Below are 14,922 nucleotides of genomic sequence, written 5' to 3'. Positions count from 1 at the left end.
AACAAAGAAACTGTATTGAATGCAGTGAGACAACAAAGAAACTGTATTGAATGCAGTGAGACAACAAAGAAACTGTATTGAATGCAGTGAGACAACAAAGAAACTGTATTGAATGCAGTGAGACAACAAAGAAACTGTATTGAATGCAGTGAGACAACAAAGAAACTGTATTGAATGAACTGAAACTGAGTGAATGCAGTGAGACAACAAAGAAACTGTATTGAATGAACTGAAACTGTAGTGAATGCAGTGAAACTGTGTTGAATGTACTGAAACAGCACTGAAACCTTAATAAATGCAGGGCTTTGTTTCAATAAAGATCCATAAAGTCTTTAAGGTGATAAATCTCCAGTTGTAACCCCATTTTTGGTGTTAACTACATTTCAATAAAAACATCTTAAGTACATTTATCGTATAGATTCTGGACAAAGCTATCCGGTTGTCACTGAGCACCCTTGAGCACGGTAAGGTACACGACTAGGATATCTTATTGAAACACAACCAATTAACTACTATAGAGATATAACGATACTTTCAGAGACAAAAAAAAAGCTGATTATAAGGTTACATTTTTACTATCATACGATCTGTTTTCAAAATGCAAAACCGTATAGTGTAATTTAAAATACATCTGAACTTGAAATATAGCCAGTGCAAAGACGGCAAAAAACATGTTTGTCTTTTGTAATGCAATGTTAACTTAAAATCCGATCTATGTCATGCAAAAGCTTAGTGTCTAGACTAAATCACTGAATTAGAAAGTTTGTGTGCTGTGACAAAAAGAAATGGATTTTAATTACTGATATTAAGTTATTGCATAACATATGAATCCAATTGTATTGTTCACATTATGGAGTTAATAGCATAAAAAAGCTCCTTCCTATTAGCATTTCAGGATATCAGTGCCTGTATAACCCCCATTAAAATGTCAAGCTTTCCAGATTGCTAGCATGAACTTTAATTTTATTTTCCTAACTTTTAATTTGTAGATACTGAATTTACCTCGACCCCAATCGAATGACATAAAAAGTATTGCAAACACTAACCAATGACATTATAACTATTGAAAAGCCCCGCAGCGAGGACTTCACCACATCAGACCATAGATTCTACCCACCAATCACCCGGACACCCAGGCCCCCTCAACAATGGGCATCTATCACACACAGCCAGAACCTGACTGATCCGGCCCCTCCCATCTCTCTCAATTTCACCCTGAAACTCACTAGCGACGTTTTGTGGGATATCTATTTTGGTTAAAAGTACTCACCAACCACAATCACTGAGGCAATGTTAACAAGATTAATGAGTTTAAACTATTTGTTTTTGGGCAAAAATAATAATAAAATATTGCGCAATTCAATGACACATGGTTCCAGTTCTAATTATAGCTAAAATGTCAACATATTTCATGTTCTGGGAAATAAATAGTACATCTACACACTTGATAGTCACATTTAATCTATTTGAACGAAATCTATCATTATAAACGTTCAAAATTACCTAACTACAAAGCCCCATAAAACCATCCCTACTGATTCAACAGTAAATGTTCTCGTTTTTTAACAATGTTACGTATTATATCATGTTTCATGATTTATACATAAATTAAATACAATTCTGTATTAATGTTATTATAATATTTTGCTCAAAACATGGGAATATTTCAAACCTGTAAAAAAATCATTCATAATTCACAACCATTTTTGCCTGTCAGCGATTTTAATATTGAAATAAAACGAAGATCTTAAAATCATACTTCTGGGTTTGGGTTACCAGACCCTTAGTAACATATGAAATAGGCGCCAACCCTACTGTTTTTATAGTCTGTTGGTATTTTTTTTTCTTATTTAAGTATCAGTTTTAATATGTAGTTTAAAGACCTTTAAACCTTTACAGACGATAACTTTAACGCCATTCCCCAATGATGACAATCATGTTTCATTATAAGGCCTAATTACAGAATAATATAAAAAAAACAACCTACTCTTATCTGTTTTTGAAAAGGATGTAACCCTTATCAAATAATTTTAAATTTTTTGGCCTAATTACAGTTCCATTCAAACAAGTTATTAACAGAGCAAAAAAATAGTATTTTTGATCTTTTTTAAATAAAAATAAACATGATCTAAGTGTTTTATAAAATAAATGATCATAATGATTTTTTTTTCTGATTTTTTTTTTTTCCAAAAATAAAACATGAGGAAAGTTAAAGCCGATCCCAGTTCATATTACAGTTCAAAGTAATTAATATCAACCAGCAGACTTCATGCTGAACAATCTCCAATGCAGGGTCATCTAGTTTGTTAGGCGAATGTTTTATATCATTCCGAAATGCATAACGAAATAACAAAGGAACGAGTTCCTTCAGAATGCAGTAACTGATATACCAGTCAAAAAAGTACCGATTATTTCTTCTGATATTACTTCTGTATGTTAACTTGATAAGGCGAGATACAGTCTATGAAAATTAACCTTGTAATTAAACTAAGTTACCCCAAGTAATTAACCCTAGCTGCTGGATGTCTTGATAAAACATTCCAGTTACCAAATACCAAATGACAATGTTTACATACTGAATACTATATCCCAGTGTTATATAATCTGTTTTTCCAAAGTTACTCTTTTTTTTACCAACCTTTCGGTGTAAAATTCCTCCATTGACTTCAAAAATGTGCTTTAATCACACTAGGGAATGTGACGAGGTCAAGTCACCATGCAGCCATTATAGGGCGCTGGCAGACCCTCGTAAACTCAAAGACAGGACAAATCTTTCTCTTTTTTTTTTTACTACATACTAGAGTGGAATTTCTTGTCAGTCTGCTTAGAACTTAAAACCGACAATGGTCTGGTTACAGGGAGTGCGCTGTTTTTTGACTTTAAGACACAGACTCAGAAAAGCAGGATTTTAATTAAGAATATCTTTTTTGTAGGAGCAAAGAGAGTAAAAATTGCTGTTTCTTAACTTAGAATCTGATTAACAATCAGGCACATATATTTTTCAATATTAGCAACATTATAGTTATTTTGAAATATTTTTAAGAATTTAGTTTTTTGAGCCTGAGTCTGACATTCAATGCGTTTGTGAAGACAAGCCCTGGACTGTCTCGTGTCCATACCTGTTAAAATGGAGTATGTGATTTCAGCATTGTGTCCTCGGTCATGATCCACAGCTGCCACCTGAAGTATGGACGTCCCGATGGCGGCTGTCTCAAACACGCGCCCCTGAAACTCTGTGGCCAGGAACATTGGAGGGTGGTCATTGTGGTCCACAACGTTAATGGTGACTCGGGTGTAGTTCCAGTTAGGGGTCAGCCCCTGGTCACTCACCATCACGGTGAGGTTATGTTGGGTGGCCACTTCACGGTCCAGTGGGCTGTGGACCAGCACTGCGCCTGGAATCGGGGGGAAAACATTAAACATCAGCTCTAATTCTAAATGAAAACAGTTCATGAGTGATATTACTTTTATGTAAGGTTAACATGAGGATTCAGATTAAATCATGTTCCAATGGAAAGATATTATCAAGGGCATAGTACCAATATGACCTAACAATATTATAAATTAAGTATACTTTTAATGATTAAAAACACAGCAGCAGACATTGGCGTAAAACTCATTCTTGTTTTTGCAATGGTCAAAATTAACCAAACTGTTTACTGATTGGTCAATATTATTCATCCAGCAATTGATATTAACCAATCAAATTAATTCAATGTTCAAACTAGCTTAAAGATAACCTGTTTTATACAATGGTTGCTGCATGATCTATTTTCATGTACCATTTATTCTTACAAGCATTCAGGTAGTGAACAAAATCCATACACTGGACTATGACAAACAATTATATAGAAGAAATTAATTAGAATTGAACCATCTCAATTTAACAAGTAAAAAAAGAAATACTTGTGCTCAAATATTGATTACAATATTTCAAAACCTTTGTTTTCTTAGGTAACAATTACTATGCTGTTTCTTTAGTTTCATTTCACAAAGCTTATTTATAATTAAGATCGAATACTTCTAATTAATTCTGAGAAAGTAATCAATCAAAAACAGCTAAACAAACATCTTTCCTGTCCGTAGACAAAGCCATCATAGTTTTAAGATTCTGGTGTTCTTTCAAAGTGTCTGTTTTAACAAGCTTTGTTCGGCATCTTCTTATTAAAAGTTAGTGCGTCTTAAATCAAACTTTAATTGATGTAATTGAAACTTGATGTGTTTTTCACAATACCTTGGTACCATATTTATCCTAATAAGAAGTAATTTAGTATCCCTTAAGTCATTATTTTGTTATAAAAAAAAAACGATCTCTTACATCAAAGCTTGTGTCCCTATAAATGTCAAGGATAAAAGAACATATTATTCATAATTAAATTTAGTTTTCTGAACTATTTTCTACTAAGAAATTTATCATTATAAAGACTTCCTTGATTGTTTGTACTGCAGCGTTACCATAAATCAACATATGGCCAAAAATAAAATTCATGTATTATTCCAATCAAAATTAATTTAATAGTATAACCAAGTTTGGTAAAGATTGGATAAGACCAACTCAATGAAAGCATATAGAAACAGAAGCAGTTTTTGAGTTCTTGCATTAAGGTGACTACATGTCTTCATCTTTATTGGTGGCTTGGTACCATGAGAATAATCAGTCCATTTTTCTAAACCCATCTATGTGCAAAACTCATTATATATCAAGGTAAGAGTTATAGGCTGGTCCTGCTTTAATTAAATACCTTGATCATTCATTTAAAGTTGTGCAAATGGATGGCACAATCACCACCAGTACGATAAGGTATATGATGATAACTTCACTTATTGAAAAAAAAAAGTAGCGCTCGAAAAACTAGCCAAATTTCCCAGATTTGAAAACAAACATACACCTTTGGTGTTCAAGCATTTAAGGTTTCCATTGAAAACGACAATATTTCATGATTTGTTAACAGTCAGTAGACAAACTTGACTAAAATTGCATTACAATCATCCCCTGTCATTACCAGTTTCCGCTGCAACGTCAAACAGGTCAAGTGTTGTCTGGGAGTTACAGCAGTCTGGCAGTGAGTATATCAGCTTGTTGTTGTCATCGTCCGTGGCCTTCACCTTCAGTAGGGTTGTGCCGATGGGTGCACTCTCGGGAAAACTGCCCTCATAGTGCGTCGTGGTAAACAGAGGTTTGTTGTCATTGACGTCAATCACTTCAATGTACACCTGAAAGAAACGGAATCAGTATGGATTAGAGATAATTAAATTCAAACCTATAATGGAGCCTCCCCTATCTGTAATGAGCTAACTACAGTGATCTAACATATTGTGATCTAACAGAAGTGATATAACTGCAATGATCTAAAAATGATGACCTGGTTGTTAAGTTGGTGGAGGAGCCCAGAGCTGGTTGTAATGTTGAAGTGAATGAAATTTTTAAATGATTAACAAATAGTTTCTTGCAAGCAAAAAAGCTATTTTGTATCTTAAAAACATCTGAAGATGGGTAAGCTAAGCTTAATTGAGAAGTTTTTATCTTTCAACACAGGATCCAGACATTTATTGAGTTTATATGATCAAAGACATATGAAACGACTCATTTCATAATCCTTATATAATCTTTGATACCTGTTGTAAGAAAAGTTGAGCAATAAATGACAGAAAATATCAGATTTACCAAAAAAATGGCACAATCATCTGATAAATAGCAAATAAAAGCCTGTGCATTACAGAAATGCTGACTCTATCTGAATTCAATTAATGAAATACTTAGCAATCTGAAATGAGACATCAGCATTAAATCATGGACACCCACATTCATTTTCTCTGATGTTCTAAATATGTTAAACACTATTATATTATAAAGCGGAATGCTTGCATCTTGAGACTTTTGCAATTTCCACACCGACCTAACAAACTCATTAGCGGTTACACTCTCTCCCTTTCATCTGACAGTATCTTGTCTCATTGAAGGTAAATTGTCTTCATCTTTTACACAAATGTATCCTATTTGATGGATCTGCTTATGATTTATAGCTGTATGAGGCCTTCGTTTTTAAATTTTCATATAATAAAAGTCCTGGAATCCATCATAAATCATGACCGGCCATGCTGGAGTGGATTAATACTTATGGGATCCAGGCTGAGAAAAACCATCATTACTTATGATGTATGGGGGTATAAACTTGTTATAATGGTTGGGTGGGGAATTATACATCCCCAGGGGGTGTAGGCGCACATCAAACAACCCTAGGGCTCTTTGTGGGCTCCCTATACATTGCCAAGTCAACATAGTCTTTTTATGAGAATTCATACAGGCATTGGCTGAAGTGTTCCTATGATCTTTGCTCATAACCTACCTTAAGATCTCTATCAGTTTTTACATACGTGACCTTGGACAAAACCAAAAATATAAATTAACCTGGGCCTGTATTTACTACTGTTCCAAGTCTTAGTTTAAGACTCAATACTTAAAAAAGCAATTTTTTTAATTTTGTTGTAAAATTGCTATTTATACAGGAGAAAAGATGGTCGAAAGTGCTGTATCTGTTACAAATAATCTGTTCTACAATCAGGCAGATATCTTTGGTCACAATTAGTTATATAAGAGATATTTTGAAACATTTAAGAGTTCAGAGTTTCTGAGTCTGAGTCTTAAAATCAGACTCAAAACGTTGGTTAATACGGCCCCTGGTGATTTCTAAATGTCCAATTAGAACTTTCTTTTCAATATAGCTATCAATAATGAATGCCTATATATTTATATATAATAAACAGGATCCCTCCTTATTAAATGATGTTTGGCATTACATCAACACTGTCTCCATAACCTTGACCTTCTATAAAAACACAGCAAGACATCTCTCATTAATATCAGTATTTCAACATCTATATTTCGAGGGGTGAAAGCGAAAAGGTTCTATCTGCTTCTTTATTTAATGTCACTTAGAACCTTTTCGCTTACACCCCAAATTATTTTATAACATGATAAAATTTATTAGTTCTGCATATCATAAGTGTCTTCATAAATCATGTGAACAAACTATTCTCATCATCGTCAATTATAAATGAAATAAACTGCATATAACACGCAGTGCGCAGTTGCAAGTCTAGATTAACAAGCTGTATTCACACACAACAATGAAAACATTTTCCTGCACTTATTTTTGCAACAGAGCTGAAGGTGCATTAGTCTGTTTTTAGGCTATTTTGATTCCAGGTTTTTAGGCACATTTTCTTATGCAACTTTCTCAGCTTTCATTCATAACATTGAAATCTTTATAGGATGAGGGTATGGATGGATCTGAAAGCCCAACTGTGGCTTGTGTTCAATTCCAGCTGGCTGATTTTTGTGGCCTTGAATGTAAAAAAAACTTAAAAAAGACAATTTGTTGTCATTTTTCATCTGAATCTATTATGATTTGACTGGTGAAGAACTCCCAACAAAGGATGATATTCTTGTTTTATTATGTCAGCGTTCAAAGATTGTTTACTGCTAAAAACACCATTTTCGTTTGGTCCCCCACATTCTCTTTTAATTCAAAGCACATGACAGGTACCTGATTTATAGCTTATACCAGTCGCTCTTTGGAGAAAAAAATAGGGTAGTGATGTAATTATAATTGTTAAAATTAGAAGGCTAGAAATTGAATTTTGAATTTTGCCATTACAAACCGAAGTTATAGTTTGTCTTCTAAACAATTAAAAGTCGGCAGGCCAGGCACAGACAAACTCTGACTAATCAGTTTATAGAAGACCAAAAATAAATGCTGACTTTTTAGTGTTCAGCAGGAAATGCCTATCGAATGCCTCCATACTAGCCAATGTGAAGCTTAATCACTTTATAAAAGCAATGAAAGCTTGAATGGAAATGTGGCAGTTGTTTTTGTGATTAAATGGAAATTTTAAGTTGTAATCTTCTAAATGGATTTGTATGTGCCAGAGCAGTTCAACATGATGAAATGTGAATATGATCGGCAATCCCATCGGCTGCAGCTTGAGCCTTATCACTTAAGCCTCTTGGTGCATCGACAGTCTAAAAATACATTCTGTAATTCTAATAAAATTTACCCTCTTTTTCAGATTACCCTCGTAAATATACATGCTAATACAAGTTACATTTGAACAAAACATCTGAATTTTTATTATTATTTTCAAGGTAACCATTAAAATTAGTTCTCATGCGCCAACCATGTTTCCAATTAAAACATTGAAATCAACGCCTTCCGTTCGTTTCCAAATTAAATCCTGAGGTCGATGATATAAGCTATTTATAACATTATGTTTTTATTTATTTCTCCTTTTGATATCTGGCACACGTACATTGCACATAAGCCAAAGAATGTCAAAGAAATAAAATTAACTGCACATGATTGAGGTTTTAATTACAAGAGAATAACTTGGAGTATCATAAATTACAGAAATCTAAATATATTCCTTCTTTATGTATATAATTAGAGTCAAATGGTCTTAAAACAAAAATAGGAAAAATATAGCAGGGCCCTAAAATGAATTAGTGTCTCTGCTCATGTCTTTACCAGTGGAATCATGGGAAGGAATTACATCAAATCATTTAGAGAGCCTTATTCTCACGAAACTGCAAATTTTTCATTTAGTAATGAATTGGTTTTATGAAGTGGGTCATTTAGAAGCTATATAAAATAAGACATTTCATGATCAACTAACATTTACTTTCACTTTATGGAAAATTATCAGTTGTATTCATAAGAGACTTTCTAAATAATTGCATTCTACCTGTGACTCCACTGGCGAAGCATAACCCTGACTCCTAATTTTATTTGACCACAAACATCTACAATGTCACTTTTTGTCTTAGTGCCTAATTTAAAAAAAAATTCTCAGCTGTAACTTCACAATTCTGACATTATTATTAAAAAGTATGAAGTGGAGTCACTATACTTGGAGATATATAGGTTACAAATTATTTTAAAGCAACAGGATCAATTATACACTAAAATATTTGAAAAATGCCTTTAATTTATCATTATCGTAAATATTTCACCATAGTAAGTTAAAGGTAATTTTTTGCAACATAATTTGCTTTCACATAAAAATAAATTCAATGTTAACAGGCTTTTGAATGTCTAGCTGGGACTTTTGATGTTCAGTAATCGATGAAACAGAAACAATCAAATAGATTAATCAGGGTTAATTAGGTCCACGTGTCAGTATAGATGCCAAGTACATAGTCGAAACTAAGCCTCAGTTGCATGAGGGAGATCAAGATTATTCCCAACAAAAACACATGTTGTTTCAAAACTAATTTATATTTTATTCTCAAATGATTTGGGGGAAAACTTCATCAGGGAAAACATTTGGGCGAAAAAAAAATGATACCAGCAAGCCCAGTAAAGAAATGAATCTCTAAATTAGTTGAATAATAGAAACGAGGGAAAGCGAAACTTTTTCCAAGCATAATCAATAATTAGTAAGTAAGAAACTCTTTCATTACTTAAGCTATGAGTATGTTAAACATGAAACCATAAATTACTAATGTTTTCAGGTAGCAGACAAAATGCTTACAAGCAGCTTACACTAAGTTTATGAGAATCTTTGTTATCAGATACTGCGCCCAGACTGACTATATGTTTAAATATATACTAATATATTTTATTTTAAATGTGACAAAAACTGAGCTCATAGATTCACTTTCATATGTGTTTCCTGGGCAGAAACCAGAACTGTGTCCTTTTAGAGAGGCTGTGAGAAAATACCCCAGGTGGGGATCGAACCAACAACCTCTTGGATGAAAGGTGGACACATATACCGATAGACCACTCAAATATGTTTTGAAGCCTGATTGTGGGAAATGGGAAATCTGATATTCCAATATATATGACGAGATGTAATACTTTTTTGTTTTTCATGGAAATAAAGCTGCGTTAAAATCAAATTTACAAAACATCAGAATGGAGAGGCCTTCCTTAATCCTTCAAGTATACGAAGCCTGTTAACCAATATCATCAATCAAATATGCAACTATGTCTGAGAGTGAATATTTTACATCATTTCCTAACACGGCCATGGTATGTCAGCTTGTAAACATCATAAAGAAACTCTTATGTCATAGAGTTTACTTCAAAATATCCAATTGAAGGTACTCCAATCTGCCAGTGTCATAAATAAGCCAAAATTAGCCACATACCCATTGGCCTTCTCTAAATTTACCGCCATTTTATCAGTCTTACTAAATTTCAACAGCAATTATATTTTTTTTTACTTAAAAGTGCAACTACCATTAAATGCATAGAGACTGATTTATTCAAATTACACGAAATTATATTCAATTTTAAATTCACGGGCCACTAACATTTTGTTTGCAACTTACAGGAAACACGGCCTGACTTAATCATCTGAAAAAGCTATCAAATCTCGTTAGGTATGAGAGCGAAATGGTGGAAAATACATTTTAAATGTCATTAAATTTTATGTTGAAATATACAGCCATCTCAGAATATTGATCATCTCCCTGGGTTTCATTTCATTCCCCCCCCCCACCCTCTCCTTCCAGACTCATCAAAAATGATTGTATCAAATTTTATCATCTTTCTATTATCAAAAAGCAATTTTTAGATTATTATTGAATTTGAAACTTCCTATCTTAAATGCCTTTTTAAGACAATCTGAAGCTTTAGTAAATCAAAACTTTCAAAATATAGTTTGACTTTAAGGACCATTGTTTATGATTCCTTTATAATCATCAAGGAAATGCGTAAGCATATAAATACATGATTAAACACTAACTACATTTCTTACAAAGCTTTCTGGAATAAGCAATAGACAATTTTTAATATATAAAGACCTATATAATTCTCTTTCAACTACATCGGCATACCGTGGCAGTGTCGCTGTTGACTCCATCAGTGACGTGTATGGTGAGGTTATATGCGGGAGTTGTCTCCCAGTCAAGGGGTCGAGCCACCATCAGGCTCCCCGCGTCTAGCCCGATGTAGAACTGGTGGCCAGGGTCGCCATCTAAAACAAATAACAGACAATGTACATGACATTTGCTGTGAACATCTCGCTGTCATAAAATTATTTATAATTCAAAGTTAATATATAAGCAAGAAATAGCAAAAGAGCAATGGATATTTAATAGTGGCATTTCATGTTAATAGCTTATAACACAAGTTGCCTATGTAACTAATACCTTAATGGTTACAGATACCTACGGAATTGAATGTACATTTTCTGACTCAAGTTCTCTTAAGTCCGGAGACTCAATGTCATGAATGAAATCAATTAAGAAAATGGCATAAATATGGACATGTCCAATGTTCCTTTCATTTTCACAGCCAGTCTCCGATATTGCCTGGTGGCCAACATAAAAGCTGTTATCTGTACATTACACAAAACAATAATCTTCCATTAGCCAGCTCTTAGCTACTCAATGTTGTCAAGTTTTTTTGACAGCAGTGGCTTTCCCCATAATTTAACTTACGAAAAAACAAACAGTTTGTCAGCAAAATCCATTTGTGAAACTGCGATTGAACTGAATATTCATTGAATAAGCTGTATCTTTTTTTTGTTATATACCTCTAAAAATGCCTTGAAAAGGTCTGCCCGTAAATGATATAATCTTTACATCTGCAACAGTTTTATTTCCGTGGAAAATACAAGTTATCCCTAGACGTAAACAACTGTAGCTGAGAGAAAAAAAAATTTTATAGTAAATTACAAAATACACCAAAAGACAAGAATTTAATCAAAGATATTGAAGAATCTGCGCCTTCGATAAAATCAAGCACTCTGGACCACTAATTCACCTCCTACCTCTCCTAACCACTAATTCACCTCCTACTTCTTCGAACCACTAATCCACCTCCTACCTCTCAGGAAACCCAAATCTACCTCTCTGGAGCACTAATCAACCTCCTACCTCACTGGACAACTAAACTACCTCTCTGGACCACTAATCTACCTCCTACCTCTCCGGACCACTAATCCACCTCCTACTTCTCTGGACCACTAATCCACCTCCTACCTCTCTTGACCACTAATCCACCTCCTACCTCTCTTGACCACTAATCCACCTCCTTAACTCTCTTGACCACTAATCCATCTCCTACCTCTCTTGACCACTAATCTACCTCGCTGGACAACAAATCTACCTATCTGGACCACTAATCCACCTCCTACCTCTCTGGACCACTAATCTACCTACCTAATCAACCTCCTATGTCTCTGGAGACCAAATCTACCTCTCCAGCACTGCCTGATGTCTTTGACTTTCTCTGACTCTTTCAGACCTATCTTCATTGTCTGATATATTAGCACAAAACTGATTAAAAACACATTATGCTGTCTCAGCATTCCCTTGTGGTTCATTATGGGTCAAGAGTTATTCGGAAGTAATATATAAAAAAGTTGGTCCTCAGTAGAAGTACACTGCAAATTTCATTATATGAGAATATGTGAGATATTGTGACCAATTTAATCACTATAAAAACAAGCAACCCCCAGGATGGCAGGAATAAGTCTTCAAGTCTTTGACTGCGGACAACAGCTGTCCTTGTTTGATCAGCTCCAATGTCTACAAATATTCATTCAGTAACAGCTCAGTGTTGTTGACACTTTAATTAACAATGCCGGTCATATATTTACTGAAGATTATAGCTGTCTATTTCTGTCTCTTGAAATACTCTAACTGGATCAAACAGTTAAATGTATCATTGGACTAAAAAATGGTGCATTCAGCATAGGCAAAGTTGGTCACCAAATTAAAACTTCAATATCATCAGATCACTTCATAGAGGGCGTTGCAGAAAAGGGACAGGGTGCTTAGGGAGAAAAAGAGCAGATTGTATACACATGAGAAGAACTTGAACATTGTGAATATGATAAAAAAAAGGAATTGTGTTTAATTAAGTATGGTGATAATTAAAGAAGTCCAACTTCAACATAAATTATTTATTGATGAAACTTTTTTTTTTTTTTTTTTACTTTAATTAAGTAACATTACAATGCAACTACTTCCAAATATGTAAAACTTGTATGCATTTATTTCCAGGTCACCAGTTCTTTGTTATGTTTTGATATGTTTCGTATGTTTGTTATTCATGTCCAAAACTAGTTCATTGAGCTAACGTTTCTTGTTAAAATAACCCAACTTTAAATAAAGATTCTTGCATCTTGTATTTTATTATAAGTTTGAAACAAAACAAAAGAAATATTTGCAACACAACTTAAACATTGAATTCTATGAAGGCAGAAACCTGTGCTGACGCTGGTCTTCACGAGGGCAGAATGTTGCCACAAAAAAAAGGACAGGGTGCAGCACCCTTCCATGACACTTTAGCAAAAACTTGAACTTCAGTGATTGACACACCCGCAATAATTGTTAATTATACTATTATGGGTTTTTTTATGGACAGATATATATATATTTAATTATACAACCCAAGTGGTTAACCCATTAAGATAGTAGAGAGTTAATGACTGTGAAAAAACATCAAAACACAGTCTTCACTTTTCTAAATATATAGTCCTAGACAGCTGAATATCTAACTTTCGAAGCAAAAAATATTCTTTGAAATTTTCATATGTAAGAACCAGCATAGATAATAGTTAAGCATAGATTTATTCTGTTTCTTATCAAACAAACTGTAATCGTAGACAACTCATTGAACATATTATCGAAGATCTTAATTTTGTACCATCAATTCGAAATTGCATTGCAAAAATTTACGCAAAATTGCCCTAGAGGAGAATGCACCAACTGTTAATGGATCATTAATTTATTGAGTTCAGATGGTAAGGTGAACAGTTCCCTAAATGAATTACCTGTTCATCTACTAAATAATTCACTTTCATCAACTTGCAAACTCTTATCAGTTCAAACGAATTTTAAGTTTCACACTTGATAAAGCAAAACATGAAAATAATGAGCAAATCACAGTTGAAAATTGGATCACTCAACATATATTTAAACCAGAGAGATGGATCATGCTAAGTAGCTTAGCTTGCTATTGTAAAAAAGTCACGTTATTATCATGTGTGTTTTTTTTTATTGAAAATGAGCCAAAATTTTGATCCAATTCACAATTCCAAAAAGAATACTCCCCCACCCCCCCTCCCCCCCAAAAAAAGGATTCAAAATTCACAATCCTAAAACAAACAAACTATTATTAAACCTTAACAAGTGAAACACATGTTTAAATGCAGTCTTATTCCCTTAAAATTCCTCAAATTCAGGATCTTAAATGGGTCTTTGTCTTGTTTGAAATATCCTATGGGAAATTCACAATGTTAGACTTGCTTTTGTCCCTTTTGTTACAGTTCTGAGGACCCTGGCACCATTCACAAGAAGGTGGAAAAAACGAAGCGTGTTATCAATTAATGTTTCTAGGACGTGTTCAGCGCGGTGCAGCCAGCAACAATAATGATAACGAGACTTTTAAAGGTTATGACAAAACCTCAGCTTTTTTTGTTTTCGCACTTTGAAAAAAAGACCTGCTAACAATGTGAAGTATAATATGATTACAAAATGCCCTCCTACAGTTTTACATCACAATAAACAAGGAAACCAGGAGAGGTACTTGACTAAACTTGCAATTTTATTGTAGTTTTATTATTTTGGAAGTCTCTGGGGTGGTTGAACGTAGGATTCCAAGGCGTTGCTGAAGTGATTTTGAGATCACGCTGAAACACCACCCTTGTTTCCGCGTATCAAATAGTCTTTAAGTGTAATTTTTTCCCCATGCTTATCAAAACTTTTTTAAGAACAAATCAATGAATTTTTCCCAATGTTCTATCTAAGACTACAAATCAGCCAGATAAAAATGCCTTTCCTACATACCCCCTCCACTTCAAACTCCAAAACCTGTTTTGGAAATGGTTTCATAGGCAGACAAGCTTAGATATAAGTACTAATTTTAACAGTATGAACAGTGAATGTTCATAATTCAGAGATCA

The 14,922-nt window shown here is 33.8% G+C and overlaps 1 protein-coding gene across 8 annotated transcripts in view; it reads right to left on the bottom strand.

Moving 5' to 3' along the window:
- LOC128227273 (protocadherin Fat 1-like) overlaps positions 1-14,922 on the bottom strand; it is a 104,644-nt gene that overhangs the window by 32,453 nt on the left and 57,269 nt on the right. For all 8 annotated transcript variants that reach the window (XM_052937644.1, XM_052937645.1, XM_052937650.1 and 5 more), the window contains exons 7-9: positions 10,844-10,983; positions 5,004-5,214; positions 3,120-3,395 (exon numbers count right to left, since the gene is read on the bottom strand). In XM_052937644.1, coding sequence (XP_052793604.1) covers positions 3,120-3,395; positions 5,004-5,214; positions 10,844-10,983 — 627 coding nt within the window. The remainder of the gene's footprint in view (positions 1-3,119; positions 3,396-5,003; positions 5,215-10,843; positions 10,984-14,922) is intronic.

Source organism: Mya arenaria, chromosome 3 (assembly GCF_026914265.1).
Source record: "Mya arenaria isolate MELC-2E11 chromosome 3, ASM2691426v1".
Classification (NCBI taxonomy): domain Eukaryota; kingdom Metazoa; phylum Mollusca; class Bivalvia; order Myida; family Myidae; genus Mya; species Mya arenaria.
The sequence above is the reverse complement of the archived record's forward strand: the minus strand, read 5'-3'. Positions and strand labels throughout refer to the sequence as shown.